This window comes from Anabrus simplex, chromosome 1 (genome assembly GCF_040414725.1).
Source record: "Anabrus simplex isolate iqAnaSimp1 chromosome 1, ASM4041472v1, whole genome shotgun sequence".
Taxonomy (NCBI): Eukaryota; Metazoa; Arthropoda; class Insecta; order Orthoptera; family Tettigoniidae; genus Anabrus; species Anabrus simplex.
This window is the reverse complement of record NC_090265.1, coordinates 1,020,200,671-1,020,228,433: the sequence shown is the minus strand read 5'-3', so window position 1 is coordinate 1,020,228,433 and position 27,763 is coordinate 1,020,200,671. Positions and strand designations below refer to the sequence as shown.

Sequence of the window (27,763 nt, the reverse complement as noted above, 5' to 3'; positions counted from 1 at the left end):
GGGTCAGTAAGGAACAAATGTTGACCAAGGGAGGTCGGATAGGATAGATGAAAGAGAGGAGCCTGACAAAAGTAAGTTGAAAATACGCCAGAATTCAGCTAATGACTCCGCGATCGCCAACCCACACTCCCAAGTTAAGAGCCCTGGGCCCCTTTTAGTCACCTTTTACGACAGGCAAGGGATACCTTAGGTGTTGTTCTAGTGCCCCCACCCACAGGGTGATGTAAACGAGAGAGCGTATACATAACGGGTAAGACCATTCTTGTTAAATGGACGTCTGATTACCACAATGTTACAAGAGACAGAATGAACTTTCCCTTTGTTTTTCTCAGGCAAGCAATATGCTTGCAGAATCTTAAGCTTTTTTTTCATTCAGATATAACTGATATAAAAATGTAATGCTGCCTCAACAAACATTTCTCTCCTTACGGATGAAGTTATAGGTATCATCCAGCTCGGTGGAGAATGGAGAAGCAGGGTGACAGTTACCCAGGAGAATGTGGACTTTTCCATGCAGAATAACAGAAACAGGTCACAATTTTTAGACATATTTTTAATTATTTCACCGAGCAAGGGGCGGTGTGGTTTGAGTAACGTAGCTAGCAGCTTGGATTCTGGAGGTAGTGGGTTCAAACCACACTGTCAGCAGCCCTGATGACGGTGTCCCGTAGAGGAGCGGCCCATTAGCCCTTTAGCCCATTAGCCCTAGGAGGAGGAGGAAGCCTGTGAGGAGGGCCGCTATCTCCTGAAAAATAAAAGCAGTAGTGAGAATGATTGCGGGTACAAGATGTTGATGGTGATCCATCTGTCGGATGGGGGCGTTAAACCTTGTGCAGGCTCCTTGGACAGGAGTAGGCTATGTACCGGCATGGGGTTTTACCCTCTAAAAACCGTGTAAGTAGTTGTAAAGACTGATTCTCGCTGAGGAACTTACATTGTAAAGTTTGTGTCAGGAAGGGTATATGGGCTTATTATAAGGGCAAAAGGATAAAAGGACTCTTCCTCCACCTCCTCCTGGCTGTGCGGTTTGAATCACGTAACTATCAGCTTGCATTCGGGAGATAATGGTTTTGGCAGCCCTGAAGATGGATATCCGTGGTTTCCAATTTTCACACCAGGCAAATGCTGGGAATGTACCTTAATTAAGGCCACGGCCGCTTCCTTCCCACTCCTAGGTCTTTCCTATACCATCGTCGCCATAAAAACTATCTGTGTCGTTGCGACGTAAAGCAAGTTGTAATGTTTTTATTCCTCCCTGAAGGGGGAGGAGGACCTCTTATACGGTAACGGCGGCTCCATCTCTCAGGCCAGGAAACTTGAGGTGGTGATGGAGATATTTGTATAAGGTGAGGAGATTGGCGGCTCTGGCGTATATTAGAAACTCTCCCGGCATTCGCCTTAGTGAATGAGAATTGGAAACACGGAAAACCATTCTGGGCAGCCGATGATGAGGATGAGCCCTTGTCCGTCTACCGAATTCAGAGGTGTATGGCCACGGTAGAGCCATGGATGGTCGATCGGAGTGCAGAACTGTAGGACCACGGACCAGCCGTGGCCACTCGTAGTCCGGAGACTACTCTGCAATCACCAATCTTGTAGACCAAACTCAGAAAAGCATTACAGTCTATAATGAAGATGTATGTGCGTTAATGCGTCCCTCTTTATACACATACAATACACTATAGTCTACAATCGCCGGGCTGAATAACTCACACGGAAGAGTGCTGGCCTTCTGTGACCAACTTGGCAGGTTCGATCCTGGCTCAGTCCGGTGTTGTTTCAAGGTAGTCAGCTTCGTCTCGGTATTTTTAATGGCACGTTAAAGAACACCTGCGGGGAAAGATTCTGGCACCTCGGCGTCTTCGAAAACCGAAACAGTAGTTAGTGGGACGTCAAAACAATATTCTTATTATTATTATTATTATTATTATTATTATTATTATTATTATTATTATTATTATTATTATTATTATTATTATACCACACAATCACCCACTACAGAGACACGCAAGATTGATTCCCCCGCTTAGAGTTGGCATGAGGAAGGGTACCCGGCCGTCAAACAGAGCCAGTTCCACATGTGCGACACAGTTCGGACCTGCAACCCCACCAGGGTGTGAGAAAAGCTGCGAAAGAAGATGTCTGTGTATGTATGTACAACCTTTAAATCTAATTTTTGCCCTCTATTGGCATCAACTCAGCTAAGGTTAGGTTGAAAGAAGAATCCCACCTTCCAATACTTGTTTGTTCTCTACTGCTAGTCTATGTAATCATAAAACATATTCCAGCCTAAAATCTAATTACACTGACTGACAGAGCAAATGCAACACCAAGAAGGAGTGATCAGAACGTTATGCCAATTGCAGGGTAGACTGACGTCACTGAGGTATGCTCATGGTGTGAAATGCGCCGCTGTGCTGCGCACGTAGCGAACGATAAATGGGACACGGCGTTGGCGAATGGCCCACTTCGTACCGTGATTTCTCAGCCGACAGTCATTGTAGAACGTGTTGTCGTGTGCCACAACAGGTGTATAGCTAAGAATGCCAGGCCGCCGTCAACGGAGGCATTTCCAGCAGACAGACGACTTTACGAGGGGTATGGTGATCGGACTGAGAAGGGCAGGTTGGTCGCTTCGTCAACTCGCAGCCGATACCCATAGGGATGTGTCCACGGTGCAGCGCCTGTGGCGAAGATGGTTGGCGCAGGGACATGTGGCACGTGCGAGGGGTCCAGGCGCAGCCCGAGTGACGTCAGCACGCGAGGATCGGCGCATCCGCCGCCAAGCGGTGGCAGCCCCGCACGCCACGTCAACCGCCATTCTTCAGCATGTGCAAGACACCCTGGCTGTTCCAATATCGACCAGAACAATTTCTCGTCGATTGGTTGAAGGAGGCCTGCACTCCCGGCGTCCGCTCAGAAGACTACCATTGACTCCACAGCATAGACATGCACGCCTGGCATGGTGCCGGGCTAGAGCGACTTGGATGAGGGAATGGCGGAACGTCGTGTTCTCCGATGAGTCACGCTTCTGTTCTGTCAGTGATAGTCACCGCAGACGAGTGTGGCGTCGGCGTGGGGAAAGGTCAAATCCGGCAGTAACTGTGGAGCGCCCTACCGCTAGACAACGCGGCATCATGGTTTGGGGCGCTATTGCGTATGATTCCACGTCACCTCTAGTGCGTATTCAAGGCACGTTAAATGCCCACCGCTACGTGCAGCATGTGCTGCGGCCGGTGGCACTCCCGTACCTTCAGGGACTGCCCAATGCTCTGTTTCAGCAGGATAATGCCCGCCCACACACTGCTCGCATCTCCCAACAGGCTCTACGAGGTGTACAGATGCTTCCGTGGCCAGCGTACTCTCCGGTTCTCTCACCAATCGAACACGTGTGGGATCTCATTGGACCTCGTTTGCAAACTCTGCCCCAGCCTCGTACGGACGACCAACTGTGGCAAATGGTTGACAGAGAATGGAGAACCATCCCTCAGGACACCATCTGCACTCTTATTGACTCTGTACCTCGACGTGTTTCTGCGTGCATCGCCGCTCGCGGTGGTCCTACATCCTACTGAGTCGATGCCGTGCGCATTGTGTAACCTGCATATCGGTTTGAAATAAACATCAATTATTCTTCCGTGCCGACTCTGTTTTTTCCCCAACTTTCATCCCTTTCGAACCACTCCTTCTTGGTGTTGCATTTGCTCTGTCAGTCAGTGTACATTATTTTAAAAAAGTACACGTTTCGTTCCTAATGTGAAACATCTTCAGGTAAAACACTGCTGGACCGACCGGGACACTCCCTTCAACATCTTAAAATTTCATAACAAAAACTTTACCTCAACTTCGGTTATTCTTAAGGAGTTTCCCCCTTAAGAAATTTCACCTGTCATCGTATTTTAAATTATACGTTTAAAAAATTAAGTATATCCTGAAGATATTTAAATTACACGGTTCTCCAACATTTAGAAGAAAGAAGATCCCCTACTTCAGATTTTTTTTTTTGTTTGTTTGCTATTGGCTTTACGTCGCACCGACACAGATAGGTGTTGTGGCGACGATGGGATAGGATAGGCCTAGGAATTGGAAGGAAGCGGCCGTGGCCTTAATTAAGGTACAGCCCCGGCATTTGCCTGGTGTAAAAATGAGAAACCACGGAAAACCATCTTCAGGGCTGCCGACGGTGAGGCTCGAACCCACTATCTCCCGATTACTGGATACTGGCTTCAGATTTTTTATCTCAAACTTGAACATTTACTTGGTGAGTATTTTAAGTCAACATGAAGGAAAATTTTATCTCATCATCATTATCATCATCATCATCATCATCATAATCATCACAAGTGTTTTTATTTAATTTATTATGCCAATATTTGTATCTTTTTTTTAGCTGAAGATGTTCTATATTAGAAACGAAATATGTACTTTTTTAAAATAATGTAATTAGATTTTAAGCTGGAATATGTTTTATAATTACACAGATTAGCAGTAAAGAACAAACAAGTATTGGAAGGTGGGATTCCTTCTTCAACCTAACCCTAGTTGAGTTGTATGTATGTATGTATGTATGTATGTATGTATGTATGTATGTATGTATGTATGTATGTATGTATGTATGTATGTATGTAATATGAATATCAAAGTATCTAAAAGCTGGCATACAGCTATAAGATAATCTTGATGGGTTATTCCTTTTTAACTATCCGACTTCTAGAATAAACTGATCTCGGCAAAACTTATTCAGATACGGCCCTCGACATGACATATTTAAACTTATCAAGTGCCTCCACAGAAAAGCCTCCGTGGCTCAGACGGCAGCGCGTCGACCTCTCGCCGCTGGATACCGTGATTCAAATCCCGGTCACTCCATGTAAGATTTGTGCTGGACAAAGCGGAGGTGGGACAGGTTTTTCTCCGGGTACTCCGGTTTTCGCTGTCATCTTTCATTCCAGCAACACTCTCCATTCTCATTTCATAACATCTATCAGTCATTACTAAATCACTTTGGGAGTGGCGACCCCATTGTAATAACAGCCTATGTATGGTTCATTCATTTCATCCCCGACCCGGTCAAAAACTGGAAAACAGGTTGTAGGTTTTCACTTTCATTTCAAGTCCCTCCACAGCTTATCAGTAATGCTTCAAATCATGCAAACGTAAGCTGGAACAAAACAAGTCTTCCATATTCTTATCCTACGGAATTTTAACTCAAGTTTTTCAACAACAAGGTAATGATAATAATCGAAGTATTTAGCCATGATAACATAAAAGAACGTAAACGTCATTCCCTCTACAAGAGGCCAGCATATGTCATTTTCGTGCTCTACATTATAAAGTCAGAATAGACGGGACGACTTCCAGCTCGCGCACCGCCAGTGCCTGGTGGCAGTCTTCCAAGGGATTCCTCGACACGAATTTATTGAATAATTTTGCTTGTTCTCACACAGTGAGAGACTCGATCCAGAAATGTCTTTCTTAACTCCAATAGCGAAGGATTCGTTGTGTGGTGTACTATATGTCTTTAGCTTCGGCTATTAATACTGCCTGCAAAATGTTCATAGGCTAATTCATTGGTGTAACTTGTCCTGTTATTCGTCATGTAATACATTTTATATTTGAATGTAACCTATGTGGTATCCTCAGTACGAATTTTAGTTGGATCCTCAACCTCTCCACCACCAGCGATCACAGCTAGCCTATGCCCGTAATACTGAAAGAAGCATTCTGACAGATAAGTCTGAGCATTGCACGTGTCACTGCACGGTTTTGCCACATTCCTTTCTCCTTCCCCAACGCTTCCGGCTCAGTTGTTAGTTCGTTCAGACCGCTGTGTTCCGCGGTACCTAACTCAGTCCTAGTCGTTTTCCATCCCATCCTCGAAAAGAACCGAATGTGTTAGTGGGACAACGCATCAGCCATCAAAAGAGGTTAGAAGTAATATTTGTTTCGCCCCGCTTCTCTCATCTGCCTGAAATTACAGCTGACAACAAGGATTTAGAATACTAAAAATAATTAAATGTATAGCCTATAGCAGTTGTGGACAAAAGAAATGAAATGTACATTCAAAAATATGTGATTCGTTAACATGAAGGCGGATGTAAAAATATTTGGATGTCTTGGCGGCTTCTCTCCGTGTTGTGAGGGTGAGATGGATAACATATCTGGTTATGTTAATATCTAATCGAAGTTACTCATCTGCCTTTGTTTTCCTTCACATATTCCTCTCACTGGGGTGTCAACCTACTAGTTACGTAATACGCAGGGTTCGTACTATATGTTCCCATTTGTCACTCCTCCACATGCTCTAAATTCAATCAGCGACGAAGTTCTTGTATACTACGTGCTACATATTCATGCAGTTCAGTAGGTTGAGTGATCTGTCGCCGGGTTCCAGGGACAAGAAGCAGCAACACATTTACATTAATGCCAAGCTTGTCGTACTACCTTCAACAAAAATAATCGTTGTAGGTGAGGTCCAGATCCATTGTGGATTACTTTCTTTACAAGGTTTTGACAAGCAATCCTAAACTGGAGGACCTATTCGGAAATCGAACCCAACATTTTTCTGTGCATAGACGAGTGCTATGGTAATTTCATAATACCTTCCTTCCTTCCTTCCTTCCTTCCTTCGTTCCTTCCTTCCTTCCTTCCTTTCTTTCTTTCTTTCTTTCTTAATCTGTTTACTCTCCGGAGGTGGTTTTCCCTCGGACTCAGCGAAGGATCCCACCTGGAACGTGATACTTTGGGTTGGGGGATATACGTGTGGAGGAGGACCAGTGCCTCGCCCAGGGGGTCTCACCTGCTATCTGCTATGCTGAACAGGGGTCTTGTGGGAGGATGGGAAGACCGGAAGGAATAGACAAGGAAGAGGGAAGGAATCGGCCGTGGCCTTAAGTTAGGCACTATCCCGGTATTCGCCTGGAAGAGAAGAGGGAAACCACGGAAAACCACTTGGAGGATGGCTGAGGTGGGAATCGAACCACACTACTCAGTTGACCTCCCGAGGTTGAGTGGACCCCGTTCCAGTTCTCGTACCACTTTTCAAATTTCGTGGCAGAACCGGGAATCGAACCCGAGCCTTCGGAGGTGGCAGCTAATCACACTAACCACTACACCACAGAGGGGGACTTTCAGAATAGCACCCGTATAATTTACTCAAGCTTGTCACCTCAGATCCTTTTACTGTATAGCTACGAGGGCTGTAGGCATAGGCGCGCGCCGTGCGCAGGGTTGGCGTGGAGTCGTGATTATAGTTAACAGTCTGGTCACGCGACAACATACAATAGTCGGCTTGCCAACCAGTCAGTCGGTCTGTACTTGAAGAGGTTTCAAGACTTCGAAGGGTTCAAGAGTTACTTAATTTTAATTTATCAAACCTTTCTCACCATTCGCTGAGAATATTCCGTCTTACTTCCAGCTTGAGGTGAAAGATCCGCAATACAACACCCGGCTCAAGGATATATTCTGCAATCTTAAAATGTTCGTGAATTTGATAAACTACTTTCTCAACAGCAACATCCCCGAACGCACAGGAAAGTTACAAAAGTTCTTTCAATTATTTCCAGCTATGTATGCGAGCGGCCTTCCTGCTTTTTTCAGGCCAGGCTGAGTGGCTCAGACGATTAGTGCTCTGACTTTCTGAGGCCAAGTTGGCAGGTTCGTTCCTGCCTCAGCCCGATGGTATGTGATGGTGGTTAAACATGCCAGCTCCGTGTCGGTAGATTTACTGCCATGTAAGAGAACTCCAGCGGGACAAAATTCTGGCACTTCGGCATCCCCAAAAAACCGAAAAAATAGTTAGTGGGTCGTAAAAACCATTATTATTATTATTATTATTATTATTATTAATTCAGATATGAAATTGACCAAGTCCCAGCAATGTGTGGGTTTAGTCGACTAACCTGAGCAACTCCATGCGGTTGACGGTACCGTGAACCTTTTTTCGAAATACCTAACGTATTGTACAGTTCAAACGTAAGTAAACTATCACACGTCCCATCTAAAAGAAGTGTTCTTTCTTTTGTGGAAAAGAGTGAATAGGCTACATGTGCGGTGGTGGCGATAAGGACCCCGCAAACCCCGCTGACCCCGCGGGACGGGAGTGCCCATGACTTGTGAGGGGCCCATGACTGTTTCTTAATTCAGTAACTGAAGAATGATTTTACATATTGATTAAGCTACAGCACGCAACACGTTGTTATTTGTATTGAAAATGAAAACCTACAACCTGTTTTCCATTCCGTGACCGGGTCAGGGATGGAATGAATGCGGCGAACATGGGAATTGGTGATGATGATGCTTGTTGTTTTAAGGGGCCTAACATCGCAGGTCATCGACTCAACATGGGAATTGTGCCGAGAGCTGTCGCACTCCTCTGGGGCAATGATTAATGACTGACAGATGAAACGAAATTATAATGGAGAGTGTTTCTTGAATGAAAGATGACAGGGAAAACCGGAGTACCTGGAGAAAAACCTGTCCCGCCTCCGCTTTGTCCAGCACAAATCACACATGAAGTGATCGGGATTTCAACCACGGAACCCAGCGGTGAGAGGCCGCCTGAGTCACGGAGGCTTGGTATTACAGAGGTTTATTCCAAACTTAGGCCGTCGTAGTGCAGAGCTTCTTTCGTCAGTAGGAGTACGGTAGTTATTTCGGAAAGAATTTGGATTTTCCAACCTGTTCCAATAATAACAGGTGTTGCCACTCACAACAATAAACAAGGCTTTTGAAGTAATTAGTAAGTTCTGAAAACCCAATGCTCAGCGAAGATGCGATAACAAAGACATCCTCCTTATCTTAACTTCAAATACTGAATTCTGTGTACAACTCTCGGCAGTCAGGGCAGGTAAGTAGGCCTATGATTGACGGTTGAGTTGTAAATAGGAGTAAATTATTTGGTCCTAGGAACGAGATTATTTCTTAATATTGTGACGATCAGCGTGTTTTGGTTACTATAATTGGAATATACATTTCCTGTGTGTGTGTGTGTGTGTGTGTGTGTGTGTGTGTGTGTGTGTGTGTGTGTGTGTGTGTGTGTGTGTGTTCGTACCGTACAAGTTTATTATTTTAATTCCTTCGGATTTGAAAACTAACTTGTGTAAATTATTATTATTATTATTATTATTATTATTATTATTATTATTATTATTATTATTATTATTATTATTATTATTATTATTATTATTATTATTATTATTATTATCGTCGTAGTTGCTGTTCATTGTAATAATATACAACCTTGTACTACGAAATGAACGTGTTACTTTCCTTATCAGGAAACGAGGCGCCCATTTTTAATTATTGCGGGTGTGGGGCGAGCTTCTTAGCGTCGCTGCTGTACATGTGCCTGTATGAAAAGGGTTATTACTGCAAAATACGTAGTACATTATATTTTTGTCTTCATATACGTTTGATTACAAAGGCTGATGAGTGCCGATTTTGTTTCGTCAGTCAGATTTCTCCTTTCGCTTACTCCTCGCCTGCCCCGAATGTAAGCATAAATCCGTCTCTCTCGCACACTCTCACTGAACATCGCACTGGTACAAGATAGCCGGAGTGCCGTCCAGACGTGATTGCGCTCCTGGAGCTCGCTAGCGCGTAATGGCTGCAACTCTGCCATAGACCGTCTACTGTACGATATGAAATCATGAGTGAGTACTAGAGTATATTTTACCCTGCAACTTAGAACACTCCGACATCAGCCGAGAGGTAAAATCAAATGGGTGCCTTGGATGCTGCTCTCGTGAAAATACCACTTTATAAGCTGCCTCAGTAGATCCGTGGTACAGTGTCTGACTCATAATCCAATGTTCGATCTCGGCAAAGGTAGTAGATGTTTGAAGGGCGATCAAATATCTTGGCATTTCATGCCAATTTTGTTGCCTTGTTAGAGACCTCTGGCGGTTCACTCAGCGTCACCCAACAAAATTAACTCAGCTAAAAAATCTGCCTAGAAGTTTTTGTTTCCCTCACTAGTCAGCAGCATAACCGGAATGTGGAAACGTTTTAGGCAGGCCGCGTATGATACTCCTTCGGAAGATCTGTGAATCGGCCGCCGAGGCCAAATTATTATTATTATTATTATTATTATTATTATTATTATTATTATTATTATTATTATTATTATTATTATTATTTTGTATCGGCATCTTCATCAGCCGAGTTTGCACAGACGCATCGCACGTGAAGAGCTGGAAGTCGGAGTTGTGTGAAGTATAAAATTAGGACTCATACAAGCATATAAAGGGAGTAAATGTAGTTGGTGATGAAATGCGACACAAAAATATCGGATATCTTAGGCTACCGTGTTTATACAGTTCCTTTCAGGCTTAGAATATAAATAGGATAATTACTGTCAAAGGGCATAAATGAAGAATCGTTATTATGAAGAAATTGAAAAATCAGTAGGAAACTCAATAATAATAATAATAATAATAATAATAATAATAATAATAATAATAATAATAATAATAATAATCGTATTGGCTTTACGTCCCACTAACTACTTTCTTACGGTTTTCGGAGACGCCGAATTGTCGCAATTTAGTCCCGCAGGAGTTCTTTTACGTGCCAGTAAATCTACCGACATGAGGATGACGTATTTGAGTACCTTCAAATATCACCGGACTGAGCCAGGATCGAACCTGCCAAGTTGGGATCAGAAGGCCAGCGCCTCAACCGTCTGAGCCAGTCACCGCGGCGATAGTAGGAAACTCCTGGTTCGAATATGCGAATAGAAAGAATAACTCAACGAAACAGATCGTGCTGTTTTCCAATGCAATGAATCACCTTTGTATATTGTCTATGTTTGTAGATCATCTGATTAAAATAAATCACAAGAGAAGTCAGAGAAAGGCCATCACTGGTGGTAGGCATGCTAATTTATACTCTCACTAGCTTTCACCCACTACTCCGTCCATGCTGTCGACCAGGTTTTGAGATTTCAAGTGATTGTATCTCCTGAGTTTTTTTGAAAATGTACTAAAAGTGTATCACAAAGGCGTACCAGTTGTAGCTATCGCAGCAAACCTTGACTGTCAGAAGTTAGACAAAATTTCTCGGAGGTAATACTTCAAGTGTCCGCCTCTGTGGTGTAGTGTTTAGTGTGATTAGCTGCGACCCACGGAGGCCTGGGTTCGATTCCCGGCTCTGCCATGAAATTTGAAAAGTGGCACGAGGGCTTGAACGGGCTCCACTCAGCCTCCGAAGGTCAATTGAGTGGAGGGGGGATAGGTTCGATTCCCTCCTCAGCCATCCTAGAAATGGTTTTCCGTGGTTTCCCACTTCTCCTCCAGGCAAATGCCGGGATGGTACCTAACTTATGGCCACGGCCGCTTCCTTCCCTCTTCTTTGCCTATCATTCCAATCTTCCTATCCCCCGACAACGCTCCTGTTCATCATAGCAGGTGAGGCCGCCTGGGCGAAGTACTGGTCATCTTCCCCAGTTGTTTCCCCGACCCAAAGTCTTACGCTCCAGGACACTGCCCTTGAGGCGGTAGAAGTGGGATCCCTCGCCGAGTCCGAGGGAAAAACCAACCCTAGAAGGTAAGCAGATTAAGAAAGAAAGAAAGAAAGAAAGAAAGAAAGAAATAGCTGCCCTAAATGGGTTGTCTGCGTTGAAGAATTACACTGGCGAAAAATTAAATCCGATCACCAAGAATACATTCGTTTAGAGGAATACAATTTAGGCTAAGCAATTGTCCAGGCAACATATTAATTTGATTAAAGTTTTCAGGTCAAAAGTTCAAGTATGCGCGAGAAGGCATTGTAGTCGCCACGATTTTTAATGCAAGTATGCAAACGTGTAGTTTCCTGCTTCCTAACAGACCAACGTAGGGGATGTACCATAATTAAGGTCATAGCTGCTACCTTTCCGGTCGTAGTCCTTTCTCATTCTATCGTAGACGTAAACCTGCAAAATTATGTTAGTGCGACGTTAAGCTCCAAGTGTAAGGATTCATAAACATCCTGTTTCGTGAAATATTGTCTTCACTTGTTACCAAGCTAGACCAGAATACATACCTTTATGAGCTAATCTTATTTATCATCTTCATATATTCAAAGAAGCCCACCTGGTGTCCATGATAATTAAGGGGCCAAGTCTATATAGTCTGATACCATGTTTGGTCGATTGGAGTCCCGTTGGTGGGAAACAATTACATCGTCAAAATATTGGCCGATAGGGTTGGAGAGGTGGTAGGAACAATTTCTGTTTATTAGATTGCGTGCCAAAAGCCTGGATTCAGTTCCAAATCTCTCCATAGTGTCCAGACGGTGTGAGGGCGTATATTTATTTATTTGATTTATTGTTCAACAGACATTTCTGCCCACTTACAGAACGTTTCCATTTCTTATTTCTTATTTTATAAATAATTGACAATAAAAATTAAAATATGAAACCTAATACTATACTTATGAACTATGGACAGTGGTAAGTGTGTGGTTCGACTTATTATTTTAATTTCTCCTAAAATATACATTGTAAATCTAAATTAATCTAAGGACTAAATTATTCATGGTGCACAAGTATGCTGCTCTATTTAATTTATGTCTTCTCTCTGACGCTGTTGATGGCGATTCGTTTGTTGGATGGAGACATTAAGCCTTGTTGGTATTATTCGACAGGCGGTCTATGTTCTGACACCGGGTTTCACCCTCTCCTTGCCACATCATCATCTCACGTCCTGACGCGCAGGTCCGCGGTAGGTGTCACCAGGCGAATTGAACATGTCTTTGGACACTCCCGGCCCCATGTGCAGGCATTCTTATTTGACACCATCTGGCTGCCTGCTCATCAATTTCGACGTTCCGTTGTAATCTAGGCCTAATAGATGGCAGAGGAAACTGAATCTCTCTTGGGTGTCTATGGCTGAGTTTTTAAAAGATTTTGTCGTGCAAACGTCAAATGTGTCACCAGCTATCTCTTACATGCCAACATTCTACGACATGGAATGTCGAATGGACTTTTCTTCGCCCTTCAAACATCCGACAACATTTGCCGGACCTGAACACTGTATCTAGGGATCCGAAGGCCGACACTCTACCACTCATCCACAGAGAGAGCTTGCTAAAAATCATTTAAAGTCTAATGCATGTAAATATAAATCAGCTGATTAACAAATATTGAACAATTACAGTATTGTCACGAAGGCACTTCTTTTTCCTACGTCAACAATGTTTAAATTTTCACGAACTAGATCGGGCACTGCACGCACAGTTTCCCAAGTTTCAAACATACGTTACAGTCGTTTAGGCTACGATTCCCAGTTATCCGTGGGATAACTCTGTGTAGCCTATATGTATGAATAAGGCTATACAGAATTATACAGCTTCGCGGTTAATTTTCCAAGTGCTGTCATGATCTGGAAGGCTTATTCTTTTTAAGATTTATATAGTGCGCGTGTCTAAAATATTGTACTCCCAATTCTTCTTCTTCTTCTCCTTCTTCTTAATCTGTTTAACCTCCAGGGTTGGTTTTTCCCTCGGACTCAGCGACGGATCCCACCTCTTTCACTTCAAAGGCAGTGTTCTGGAGCTTCGGACTCTGGGTCGGGGGATACAACTGGGGGCCTTGTGGGGGAATGGGAAGATTAGAAGGGATAGACAAGGAAGAGCGAAGGAAGTGGCCATGGCCTTAAATTAGGTACCATCCCGGCATTTGCCTGGAGGAGAAGTGGGAAACCACGGAAAAATCACTTCCAGGATGGCTGACGAGGAAATCGAATCCCTCTCTACTCAGTTGACCTCCCGAGGCTGAGTGGACCCCGTTCCAGCCCTCGTACCACTTTTAAAATTTTGTGACAGAGCCGGGAATCGAACCCGGGCCTCCGGGAGTGGCAGGTAATCACACAAACCACTACACCACAGAGGCGGACTCTCCCGTTTCTTCTTTTATTTTTGTATGAATTTTACAACTTCAGAACGTTTGCGAAATCCCCGATCTTTGTACTTGGTACAAATATATATTAAATCTCTTTCATTATTATTTTTATGTATTTAGTGGTTTAACTTCGGGCTAACACATTGAAGGATTTCAGCGACGGAAGGATGGGAAAGGACTAGATATCGGCCGTGGTCTTAATTAAGATTTTACTGAGCTCAATAGCTGCAGTCGCTTAAGTGCGGCCAGTATCCAGTATTCGGGAGATAGTAGGTTCGAACCCCACTGTCGGCAGCCCTGAAAATGGTTTTCCGTGGTTTCCCATTTTCACACCAGGCAAATGGGGCTATGCCTTAATTAAGGCCACGGCCGTTTCCTTCCCACTCCTAGCTCTTTCCTGTCCCATCGTCGCTATAAGACCTATCTGTGTCGGTGCGACGTAAAACAACTAGCAAAAAAATTAAGATTTCTCTGGTGTGAAAATGGGGGAAACCTACTTCAGGTCTGCCGACGGTCGGATTCAAACCCATCACCTCCCGAAAGCTAGTTCACAGCTACGCGGTCCCAATCGTAAGGCCAATTCGCGAACACCAATAATCCTGTCGTTAGACAAACTTTATCAAATCAACATCTAAATAATAGCGTAGTCTTAGTTTATTATTGCAACATTTTCTTTAATTGTAGGTGATGGTGTACAGACGAGGTATTCTTCTTACTGAAAGAGCAGTTATTGTCAGTAGCGACTGACCCTTCAGATACAATATGGTATTGTTTCAGGCGGAGCGATCGACTGTTTCAAGTGTGTCTCGATAAACGGCCAGTACCCGCCCTGTGATGACCCCTTCCATAACAACCACTCAGACGCTATCCTGGAGGCGCCGTGTATGGGCGGCCGTAAAGGACGCAACGGCGTCTTCCCTGCCACAGCCTGCATCAAACTTGCGGGTGTCTACGGTAAGTAATTATCTAATGATAACATTTAAAAACTGGCAATGTATTTCCATATTTATTCATCACGTTTAAAGAACAACAATGCAAATGACGAGCATTTAAGAATGGATTGTAGTAGACGTTGATTGTTCCCGTACAGTTTTCAGACCCCAATATTCTTTCGAAGAAAATCCTCCTTGATTATATCATATTACGGAGCCTTTTCCTCTAAAGCATATTTCCTGAGCGACACATTCCCGAATTCTATATCCGGAAAACTTTCTGATGATAATAAGTAATCCAGAACATAGTTTGAAAGTTATCACAAATAATACAGTTTTCTTCTCTCAGGAAATCGCTTATCATACAGACGTGCTGACGCTGAAGACTGCTCTCACGTTCCTCCATATGTACTCGACTGTGGAATACGTCACCAGGATAGATTACTGATAATAGTTATGTTCCCGACTGAAGCAACAAGTGTTATGGTGTGACTTTTTACCCAAACATCCAGTGTTCATGAATCATACGTGCTTAATAAAACATAGCATTGTGTTACAGATTGAAAGTACACGCTCTGCCACACATAGGTAAATTGAATCTGTCAACAGCTTCAAAAATATCTCCATAGAGTGGGATTCGCACCGAGGACACATTTTCAAATCACAAAGATGACTGGTACCATTCCGATTCATCCTCAATGATTTCATATTGTCTACGCGCATAAAAGATCCTCTTAAAGCATATCCCTTCCACCACGACATTTAATTCCCATGTGATATCTCTTATTCGTGTTTAGCGATAGTGATTTAACATTTTACCACAACAGATCTCTTCGCGTGACCTATGAACTAATTAGTAATAACGGTACGTGTATTTAAAATCGCGCAATAAACATTGTTTAGTGGAATGGTCCTTTCACCTTGGCACAAAGATTGCATGTAGTCATTGTTTCTGTTCCAACCCTTCTTGTTATTACAAAGTAGAGCTTCCTTCCCTCTTCATTGTCCATCCCTTCCAATCTTCCCATCCCCCGACAAGGCCCCTGTTCAGCATTGCATGGAAGGCCGCCTGGAGAGGTACTGGTCCTCCTTCCCAGTTTCAACATGAAGTATCATGCTCCAGGACACTGCCCTTGAGGCGGTAGAAGTTGGATCCCTCGCTGAGTCCGAGGGAAAAACCAACCCTGGAGGGTTAGCAGATTAAGAAAGAAATAAAGAAGGAAAGAAAGAAAGAAAGAAAGAAAAAAGAAAGAAAACGTTTCTCCACCAATCCGATTGCACCATCGTTCTTTATTTAACAAGAAGAGTATCCTTGACTTTTTTTGTCAGTGTAATTTGGATACATCGTGTAAACCGGGTTGTCTAACAGCCCCTTGAGTAATTATTTAACGCATAATACAGGTAACCCATTTAGCACATACCGTACTTGATTACATACTACATCGCTTGCCATCTGTATGGCAAAAACTTAAATCGAGCGTATCATTCAAAGGAAAACAAGTTATATGTAATATTCGCGACGAGAGGTAAAGACCTTTCGACAAACATGCTATTATAATGCTTTTGCTTGTAATAACGTAGAGTCGATAGACTGTGCCGGCCCCGTGATATAGGGGTAGCGTGCCATCCTCTTACCCGGAGGCCCTAGGTTCGATTCCCGGCCAGGTCAGGGATTTTTACCTGGATCTGACGGCTGGTTCAAGGTCCACTCTGCCTGCGGGATTAGAACTGAGGAGCGGTGAGGTAGCAGCCCTGATCTAGAAAGCCAAGAATAACGGCCGAGAGGATTCGTCGTACTAACGACATGACACCTCGTAATCTGCAGGCCTTCGGCTGAGCAGCGGTCGCTTGGTAGGCCAAGGCCCTTCAAGGGCTGTAGTTGGGGCGGGATTCGATAGACTGTACCAAGTGATTCGCTATGGTAGAATGTTAAATGAACGCCTGAAACGATGAATCAGAGATATTAAAAAAATATTACATTACGAAGTCTTCTAAATGCTAAACACTCAGTGGTAAGGTGCTTGTCGCCTGTCAAGGCTTGCGGTGGATGGGGGTTCTAATTCAGCTGTATGCAAACATTTTTGTAAATATTCACAGCGCCCTAGACAGCCATTGCTGTCTTCTGAAAGAATCGTTAACGCCAATGTTAATTCAATATTTGATAGTCGAATTAACTCTTAAAACAGATCACAGATGAAAATAACACTTCCGTTACCAAAGGAAGTGTACATGAAGACAATGAAAATACCGAATACACTGTTAGCTGCCGTTCGTATGACGAGCGTCGCACTAGATAAATTGAACAAAATGCACTTCAAGATGGAAGAGAATCTAGGACAAGACAAAAGAAGGCAGGTTCGAATCCTGATCAGGTCCTCTTTTCTTACCTTTTTATCGTTGGATGTGGCAAGGTCTCAGTACCTCCTCATTTCCAAAATAAATATCCATTTGGTCTTGAAAATGGCAGTTTATATAGAACTTGGTTGCCTTAAATCTGATGACCTATGGCTATGAAACAGGGTACCCAAACGCCAGTTAGCTACTGCCTTTAAATGAAGCAACTGTTCGAAATGATGACCAGGTTGACTGATGCAGGACACAGTTGATAATTGTTTTTTATGTCCCACGTAATTTTGTCCCGTAGGAGACCGTTTGCGTGCCAGTAAATCTACCGACACGAGTCTGAGGTATTTGAGCACCTTCAAATACCGCCGGACTGACACAGGATCGAACCTGCCAAGTTGGGGCCAGAAGACCATCGCCTCAACCGTCTGAGCCACTCAGCACGGCGTACACCGTTTAGCACGTTGTTGAAAGGACGTATGTCACGTTACAACATCTGCAGTAACACAGATCTGCAGGCCTCGCTGTTTAGCTGTCGGAGGTAACAAGGATTTTCCGGCTCCCCACAGGGAAAAAGTCAAGTAGCGTAAGGTCGGACGATCTAGTGGGCCAGGAGACAGGTCCTCCCCTTCCTACCCATTTTCCAGAATACGGAGCATTGAGACGGTTCCGGATGAACCCCATTGTGTTGAAACTACATCCTCAATCAGTCAATCACTGGCTCATATTCCGACAACTGTGGTAGTTCATTTTGGATAAAATAAAGGTAGCCGGTTCTCGTCAGACAGCCATCGAAGTAATGTGGTCCAATGAGGTGATCGTCCAAGATTCCACACAACATGTTTACTTTCCACTGTATTTGAAAATCTCCTCGCAGTACCCAACGGGGATTATCCACAACCCATTAATGCATAGTCGAACGATTCCATTTGTTGTGGAAATGCGATTCGTTCGAAAAATAGGATTATGTATGTATGTTCAGTCCGTCAGCGATGCCTCTGGTGGGATCCTCAACAGCTCTGCCATCAGCTGTCATAGATGGCCTAAGCATCACTGAAGAGGCGTACTAGGGAAATGAGGAGTGAGGTAGTTTACCGTTGTTTTCCTCACCGAGCAAGAGTTGCTATTATATATCATTCTGTCAAGCCCACTGAAATGCATACACCAACCGACCCTATGAGCAACATTTTCACACCATTCATAGCAGGGACTGGCTGCATAAGGATTAGCATTACTAGCATCGCTCATACCTCAGTCACATTTATATTGTCAAAGCCAAGGATAAGACAGAGACAGATCTATGAAAGTAACAAAATTGCTCTAGCCCATACCAGAAGACATAGTGCACTGTAAACACTAGGTCCTGCCAGCAAATGTGGAAAAATAGGACTAACGATTTTTTTAAAAAAAAGCATCTTCGCCCACATTGTTCAGTGTCCTTCGACAGAACATCTCTCGAGCTTCAAAATCATGACCACCCGGCGAGTTGGCCGTGCGCGTAGAGGCGCGTGGCTGTGAGCTTGCATCCGGAAGATAGTAGGTTCGAATCCCACTATCGGCAGCCCTGAAGATGGTTTTCCGTGGTTTCCCATTTTCACACCAGGCAAATGCTGGGGCTGTACCTTAATTAAGGCCACTGCCGTTACCTTCCAACTCCTAGGCCTTTCCTATCCCATCGTCGCCATAAGACCTATCTGTGTCGGTGCGACGTAAAGCCCCTAGCAAAAAAAAATATCATGACCGTGAACCTCGTGGTGTAATTCCAGATGGAATAGGTAAAAAAAAATTGACATGTAGTATTCGCATAGTTCGCCTCTGTGGTGTAGTGGTTAGTGTGATTAGCTGCCACCCCCGGAGGCCCGGGTTCGATACCCGGCTCTGCCACGAAATTTGAAAATGGTACGAGGGCTGGAACGGGGTCCACTCAGCCTCGGGAGGTCAACTGAATAGAGGTTGGTTCGATCCCCACCTCAGCCATCCTGGAAGTGGTTTTCCGTGGTTTCCCACTTCTCTTCCAGACAAATGCCGGGATGGTACCTAACTTAAGGCCACGGCCGCTTCCTTCCCTCTTCCTTGTCTATCCCTTCCAATCTTCTCATCCCCCAACAATTCCCCTGTTTAACATAGCAGGTGTGGCCGCCTGGGCGAGGTACTGGTCATCCTCCCCAGTTGTATCCCCGACCCAATGTCTCACGCTCTGGGACACTGCCTTTGCGGCGGTAGAGGTGGGATCCCTCGCTGAGTCCGAGGGAAAAACCAACCCTGGAGGGTAAACGGATTAAGAAAGAAGAAAAGCAAAGCAATATCTGCCTTTAGAAATAGCTGCTCTAAATGGGTTGCATGCGTTGAAGAATTGCACTGGCGAAAAATTAAATCCCATCACCAATACATTAGTTTACAGGAATGCAATTTAGGCTAAGCAATTGTCTAGGCAACATATTAATTTAATTAAAGTTTTGAGGTCAAGAGTTCAAGTATGCGCGAGAAGGCATTGTAGTCGCCACGATTTTGAATGCAAGTATTCAACGTGGATACATTGTGCTGTGCAAGTGCCAAACGTAATTTTGCGGGATGGAGTTCCATGCCGGTTGCACTTGATCAGTCAAATCAGCAACGGTTAGTGCTGCTGGTACGTGCTCAATGGGAGAAATGTCTGTTGATCTCACAGGCCAAGGTAACTGGTCCACACTCTGTAGAACACGTTGGGTGACAGCAGCGATATCCGGACGACCATTATCCTGTTGGAGATGAATACTACGAATGAATGGCAGCACATCCTGTTCAATCACCAGTCTGAAGTACAAATCCGCTGTCAAGCTTCTTGGGATAACGACGAGGGTGCTCCTTCTGTCAAAGGAAATCGCTCCCGGGACCATAACTCCTGATGTAGGTCCAGTGTGTCGACGCTGCAGAGAGCTTGGTTCCAAGCGCTCACTTGACCTCCTCCTTACCAACCTACGGCCATCAATGGCACCAAGACGAAAACGGCTGTCAACTGTGCACAACTGATCTCCATTCCTCCCTCCAATGAGGAGTATCTTGACAGCACTGAACTCGTAGATGCCATTGATTCGGAGTTAGTGGCATGAATGTTACAGGATGTCTGGTTCTGAGCTGTCGGTTTGTTACAGTTTGTTACAGTTCACTGTGTCACTCTGGTGCCAACAAAAGCTCTAATGGCTGCTGTCTTCGTAGCGGCCCGTGTGCGACCGTAATTCCTTCCCGTGATCATAGTTGCCAACATCGATGCACTGTGGATACATCCCTTCCAAGTCTTTCTGCAATATCGCAATAGGACTTCTTATAGTCCTACTACACGGCCCCGTTCAAGCTGCTGATACTGCCTTCCAAGTCTCCTTAAATGCATGTTTGACTCACACCTACCTTACAACGTTAACACCGGGTGATGACTAACGCTCACAAAGTGTACAGCGCGTATTTAAAGCGAACATTCTTTGCAAGGTCATGGTAGCACTACTAGCACAACTATTCATCGACTAGCGCGCAAATTTAAATAGGTGTCATCATTAACAAGTGCAAACAGGCTTCCTGAACTTCATTTATCTAGCAAAGCTCCCTCTTGGTGTTGGGATTTCATTTTCCGCCAGTGTATAAACTGGTGGATCACTGCCAGAAGCTGCCCGAAGTGTATCATATTGTACTTGCAAAATTTCGAGGTAATGAAATAAATTTTTTTCTAGTTGCTTTACATCTCACCGACACAGATAGATCTTATGGCGACAATGAAATAATATACACGAATTGTTTTAGTAATAGATTATAGTATAACAGTATGTCAACAAACACTTGAAAATATCACAAGTAGAAATCGATTTACATTTGTCTTTCTGGAGTTTGGTAATTTCGCTAATTTATTGCGAATGTTTTATGTAAATTCGTTAAATTTGCACGATCTCGTGCCGTAGGATAAGCAAAATTACTTGTCACACTATTACGAGCGTGAATTAATCAGTTCTTCTGAGTTCCAACCCTGGAGCAATATACATAAATTGACCATGACAGAAACACGGAGTTTCCAGATAAATCCTCGCTATTCTCAGCGATTTTTCCTTGAGCCTTGCTTACAGTCATCGCTCAAGCTTAAGTACACTGATGGCCGATGACCTAGATATTAGGCCCTTTAAACAACAAGCTACAAACGATTTCGTGTACAATCTCATAAACCAGCAAGAGTTACTAAGCATGTAGCCTAGTTATGGTTTCCCCCAATGATGAAGTTGAGGTGAAAGATTCAGAGCAGACTATCCAATTGCTGCAGTCTACAACTAAAACGAAGTATCTACAGGCTGGAATAAACATAGTCAAAATACATAATAAAGGTATCGCTTTAGAATTAAGAAACTAAGAGGAGTACGAAACTATAGCACATACGAGTGAAGCAAGTAACTCACACCTAAAAGCAATCATTCCATAACTTATTCATGGAATTAAGATTAATTTTCCAGAGAATGAATTACTAGATTGTATCAGAATAAGATCCAGTTGTAAAGTACGCTATCACAGCAGGATTTGGGGACTTGCATTGTTTAGAACGTTGTGAGATGGCACCTCAAAATATCCAATTGTTGAAGTTAGCCCCACCCTATTTTGCCACTACCTCTTAAGGGCCCCATACACGCGCAGACTTCTGGAATACTTACCTGCACAGACTTGCCTCTGGGAAGTAAGTCGGAAGTATGCAGTTGCCCACACACGCTCAGACTAATGAGATAGCGCTTTCGTCGCAAAGTCTCCAGCTGAATTCAAGCAGTGCCAGAATGTCAGAGACTTGCCTGCAGACATTTTGTCGGCAGACTTATCGGCCATACACACAGAGACATACCTGAAGAGACTGGTTTGCGCAGACTTACCTCCGACTAAGTCTGCGCGTGTATGGGGCCCTTTACAGAACTAGAGGGAAAGTTGAATGGGACAATTGAGCTGGCGTTACCATAGATACGGCTGGCAATTCCTTTATCAGTTTCTAAGAGCAGAGAGCTTTTAATAACATCTCGTGAACGGTTGATTTTAGTGCCTTAAAATAATTGTTTTCGGGAGTCCCTGTGAGACTTGCCGAGTATTGTTTCTCGCAGGGAATGGTGTAAAATTAGTTATGTCCGGTCCTTATACTACTACTTAAACAATTTTCCTATTTAATTGATGTTTTTGGTTTGTGTCCCCTTACAACTTGGAGTTAAAATTTGAATTTGGCAATATAGCTACTTCTAAGACACGTCTGAGTGCCGCATGCGTTTTGGTATAAATTTTGAAACAGATCATTGGGGGCGTATAAATTTGTATGGCAAACAAACTTACTATTAATTTTATAGAATTACACAGTTCAAAAATATTAGGGGGACATGTTTCGTAACTTCTGGTATATGAACGTTAATTTGGTAGATAGGGTTCCAATGGTCGTACAGCATACCTTGCGACCTTAGCTACTCAGGGCATGTCAAATTGAAGTTATACTCCATCTGTAGGCGTAGCCATGCATTAAACTGTCAGGTGACCCCTCAAAACAGAGTGAATTGCGATGCGTCCGTGTGTCGCTGTGAGGTACACAGACTACTGCGGTCATTTGAGCACGTTTGGCGTCAACCAGCACATCCCATGAGACATCTTAGTGATGTTCAAGTCGCAAGGGCCGTCACTTTGATCAAGGAAGGATGGACTGTTCATCGTGTTGCTGTGTATCTCAGTATCTCTCCGTCAGTTATTCAACGCTTGTGAAATCACTACAGTGGGACAGGCCAGTTCACAAGGAAGGTTGGACAAGGTGGTGGACGCATGACAACTAGTGATGGGACATTCGATTCATTTTACTGAATCGATTCATTTGATTCCGTTCACGTTACTGAATCGATACAGTGATCCGATTCACGGCTCATTGGTCACCGCTCCTACTGCATCTGTGTAGTATGTGCTGGTAAGACAGCAGCAACAGCATTCATTGCTCGCAGCTGCCATCTGGTCTTCATACTATGAACCCCTTTCTTAGAAAAAATGCTAGTTACTCTAATACATCAAAGGTTTCCGGCGACGCAGGGTGGGAAAGGTTAGGAAGGTAGCAGCCATGGCCTGAATTAAGGTACAGTCCTAGCATTTCCTGGTGTGAAAATGGAGAAACTACGGAAAAACCATCTTAACGGCTGCCGATGGTGGGATTCGAACCCACCACCCCCCGAATGCAAGCGCATAGCCACGCGATATTAACCGCACGACAACTCGCTCAGTCTTTTTTAAAAAGTATTTTTCTATCAGTTGAGGATTTTTTAAATCGTCATATTTTGTATAGGCTACACGAGATGTACAGTAGCCCGCTGGTTTTCTGATTCAACATACTGTTATTGCGTCTGTCCACATATGATCGAAGTCTTGTGCAACGATGTGACATATGAACTGAGAGAATACTGAGCCGTTCTTCCCAATATAAACAGGTACTTTTGACTGGTCATGACTCATGAGCATGACTCATAGTCATAGGGCAGGCTAGAGTCGAATTTAACTGTCAAATGTCAACTAAGTTATAATACTAAGATTCATTAAACTAATAAATAGTATAACCTAATAGCCTACCTACTTACTAGCTACTTCAGAATTATGTTGTGACTATCTTTTTAACACTGCAAATAAATCCATCTATTATTTAAACCTCCCTGTAAGAAGAGGACAGTGAATGCAAATGGGTATTATTTTCAAATGAGCTGAGCTCGAGAGTCCATTATAACATACGATTCTTTCAGTCTAGCATGGCTCACTGTATGTCTCGCTGCAGCGGAAGCTCGGCTCTCCGCGTGTCCAGTGAGCCGATAAGGAGCCGTGTGTATCATGTGTCTCACTGAGCCGCGCTCGTTCACGATTCTTTCGATGTGCCATGATTCACTGTATGCCTCGCTGCAGCGGAAGCTCGGCTCTCCGCGTGTCCAGTGAGCCGATAAGGAGCCGTGTGTACCATGTGTCTCACTGAGCCGCGCTCGTTCACGATTCTTTCGATGTGCCATGATACACTGTCTCGCTGCAGCGGAAGCTCGGCTCCCCGTCAACGTCCAGTGAGTGCGCCACTCAGCACTGTCCGCTGGGAGTAAGCTGAATCGTGTGCCGTGAGCTAGCCTTTCCTGTGAATCGATTCACTCGGACACTTGAATGAATCGATACACTGCTTCGAATCATGCATTCAGTAGCCAACACTAATGACAACCCCACATGATAACTGATATCTGACCATCTGTGCGTTGCGGCGTCGTTCAGCAACTGCCAGAGAACTGCAAAAAGATCTCAGGAGGGTCACTGACCAGACAGTAAGGAATAGGCTAGGAGAAGTGTCCTTAAGACTCAGACGTCCTGTTCGAGTGCCCCTTTAACGCAGCAACATCACGCAGCTCGCCTTCTATATGTCCGTACGCACGTCAACTGGCATCTTCGCCAATGGAAACCTGCGTTGTTCACAGACGACTCCAGATTTCTCCTGACAGAGCGTGATGGACCGTACGGATTTTGTCTTCGTCCGTGGTAATCCTACCGCTGCGGGGTACATCGAGCAGATACTGCTACAACATGTGTTGGTTGCTGAATACGGTGTTGGTCCTGAATTCGTACTCATACACGACAATGCCAGGGCTCATGTAGCGCCTATCACCAGAGCTGTCTTGCGAGAACTGGGCATTCAGGAGATGGAATGACCTGCAGTGAGCCCGACCTCAATTCCATCGAGCATGTGTGGGATAGGCCTGAAAGAAGTGTTCGTGGGCGTCCTGTTCCACCACAGACTCTCCAAGATTTCGAATAGGCTCTCATTGAAGAATGGGACCTGATACCGCAACGTGGCCTCCGTCAACTTATACGGAGCATGTCACGTAGGTGCCAAGCTGTGATAAATGCTCGTGGAGGACATACACCATACTGAAGCTCTCCGACTGGGATCAAAAATACACCCTGGAGGACTGTTTTCACTTTGTTTTCGCCGTTATTTGGACATTTCCGTTTGTGTTCTGAAAATGAACGCGAATCCATCGATCTTTTTTGTATACTTCAACGGTAAAGAATAAAGGTTTAGTTGGTAATATACCTGGGTGTGAGGTATTGTTTTTCGGAGCATGGCATACGTTCAAAAACATGTTCCCCTATTTTTTAAACTGTGTAGATATACAGGCTGGCCGTAACATGATGTTCATAATTTTAAGGATCTTTCTTGAATTTTACAACGATTTAACGCAACATATCTTGGTACAAATTCTAGATAAAATAGACGATAATTTCTATGGTAGGAAACTTTACAATAAGTCAATAAAAATACCAAACTTGACATTTTATTGATGGGAACCAGCATACTCTTCCATTCATTTGGCATCCGGTCTGTTTGCAATTATCTGCACTTTAGTAAGAAATACAATGGTCTATAAAAGTGCAACTTCAAAAGAGACGAATGACAACAAAACACTGTATTATGGTAATAATAAACGAGAGAGAAAGCTAAACAAAAAGAAAGAGCAAACCCATCTCCGTACAAGTCATGGAGGTCCTTGGAGAAGTGGAAGGTACTTCAACTGTTCATGATTAGCTCTAAGCCCGCAACTTTATCCACAGTAGGTAATTAACGTGGTGTTCATTTTTGGTGTAGTCTAATTGAATATCAGAGCCATGTGCCTCTCTATAAGTATAAATATCGTTTCTAAATTTTTCCACTTCCAATCGAACTCTGATCCCTCTGGGTGAACCCACCACATCCTTACCGTCTCGCCTAGACAAACCCGAAATACGAGAGGAAATGAGAAAAGAAAACAAGACACAGTGATCGGTGTAAGAGGAGACAGAGTACTGTGTGTGGTTAGTTAATAATAGTCCGAGTAACTCAGGGGACCTTAGCAACCGCAGCGTCGACTAGTTATTGGCTGCCACGTCAGTAATAAAAATGTCAGGGACAAATGATCGCTTTTCAAGTTCCTCAAGTTGACTAATTGTTCGTAACAGGAAAAGTGAGCGTAATGCCAGAAAACAAAGCATAGCCTCATAAGCTACATTTAATGACTGATAGGGAGGGTCAAATATGGATGAGAATAGCTCGTTAAAACGTCTAGATGAAACCAGATTATGGACAGGTGATCAGTAATTTGATAATTTTATATATTAATATTTAAGTTGATGAATATTAATTTAGTTTATGTTTGGGGAAGTGTACTGCCGTGACAGCTATACGACTAAAACTACAGGGCGTCTGTTTTAATACACGCAGGAATTATTGTAGTTGTCGGTGTGCGTCTCTCTTTGTTTTCGCCAGCTCATCTGCATGTAATGAGGGATGGTGCGTTCGTCCCTTTGTACACGGCCAATGTAATATACACAGGAGCTCTGAACTTTTTGACTTCATTTACTTTGTGTCAGAAAGATCATTATAAATAGCAGAACTTTAGGGTAGCAAGCTCTTGATCATATATCGTAGAATGTATGCCACATGGTACAGTTATTTTGTTAATTTCCAGACAAAATTTTATGGAATCATGGTTTGTTCAGGACTTTCAGTGTTCCCTAGTTAGATTTACTGTAATACCAGAGTTTTTACGTTGGTCAACTCGTGAAAAACTTTTAAAATTAACACTATAATGTCCACCGTATAATTAATCAAGGGAAAATATATTTTATTAAACATTAATTAAATAATCTACCATGTTGCATATGGCACATTGAGGTCCTTGACCTATCAAAATGATTGCTATCCAGCCACGTGTGGTTGGAGTGATGACATTCTCAAACGTATTTCTAGGTTTCCGGAACCGCGTCTCATGTATCTCGTATGAGATAGTTCCTCGGTTAGTCTTACGAAGTATCCAGTAATTGGGAGATAGTGGGTTCGAATCCCTTAATTAAGGCCACGGCCGCTTCCTTCCCATTCCTAGGCTTTTCCATCCCATCGTCGCCATAAGATCTATCTGGCTCGGTGCGACGTAAAGCAAATAGCCAAAAAAAGTCTTACGAAGTTGAGTGAGCATCCCTAATTCCAGAATTAAAATCCTTGGACTTGCGAGGAATCGAACCCAGAGCCTCTACATAAGTTGTAGGCATGTTACCCCTACAACACCATGGAGCTGAAAATAATTTGCTCATAATGGGAATCAAGGCGCAGTTGTCGGAACCTGCGTAGAACTCGTGAGTACATCGCTGGTAGGACAATTGTACTTAAATAAATTAAAATAACATAAAATCTAATTAATTTTACTAAATTAATTTTATAGTATTAAATATAGTATAAATATTTTATTTTTTATTTATCCGCAGTATTAACCTATGCACATTGTAACATGCACCATGTGTGCTTAGAAATTGTAGCAATATAGCAAGGGAGAATAATGTGAGGTTTGAAAAAACTAATGATGGTAATGATAGTGTAAATTTTACGACGTTCAATATTAGTAAGAGTAAGAGCAATTTGAATCAGACCGTGCAATCAAGAAGGAGACAGTCGGGACAGTTAGAAAAGCTTAACAAAACCTAGTACACCTAGCGAAGACCGGGCATTGATTGTTTCGAGTGCTCCAGAGAGTAGTACAGATTATGTTAAGTATTATTCTGGAACAATTTCGGGAAATCAAATTTAGTAGTGAGAAATTAG

General features: G+C 43.5%; 1 protein-coding gene across 1 annotated transcript in view; it reads left to right on the top strand.

Annotated features, from left to right (window-relative positions):
• The window catches only part of LOC136857823 (uncharacterized), a 399,914-nt gene that overhangs the window by 213,367 nt on the left and 158,784 nt on the right, over positions 1-27,763 (top strand). The window contains exon 2 of the mRNA XM_067136783.2: positions 14,660-14,836. Within this exon, the coding sequence (XP_066992884.1) occupies positions 14,660-14,836 (177 nt within the window). The remainder of the gene's footprint in view (positions 1-14,659; positions 14,837-27,763) is intronic.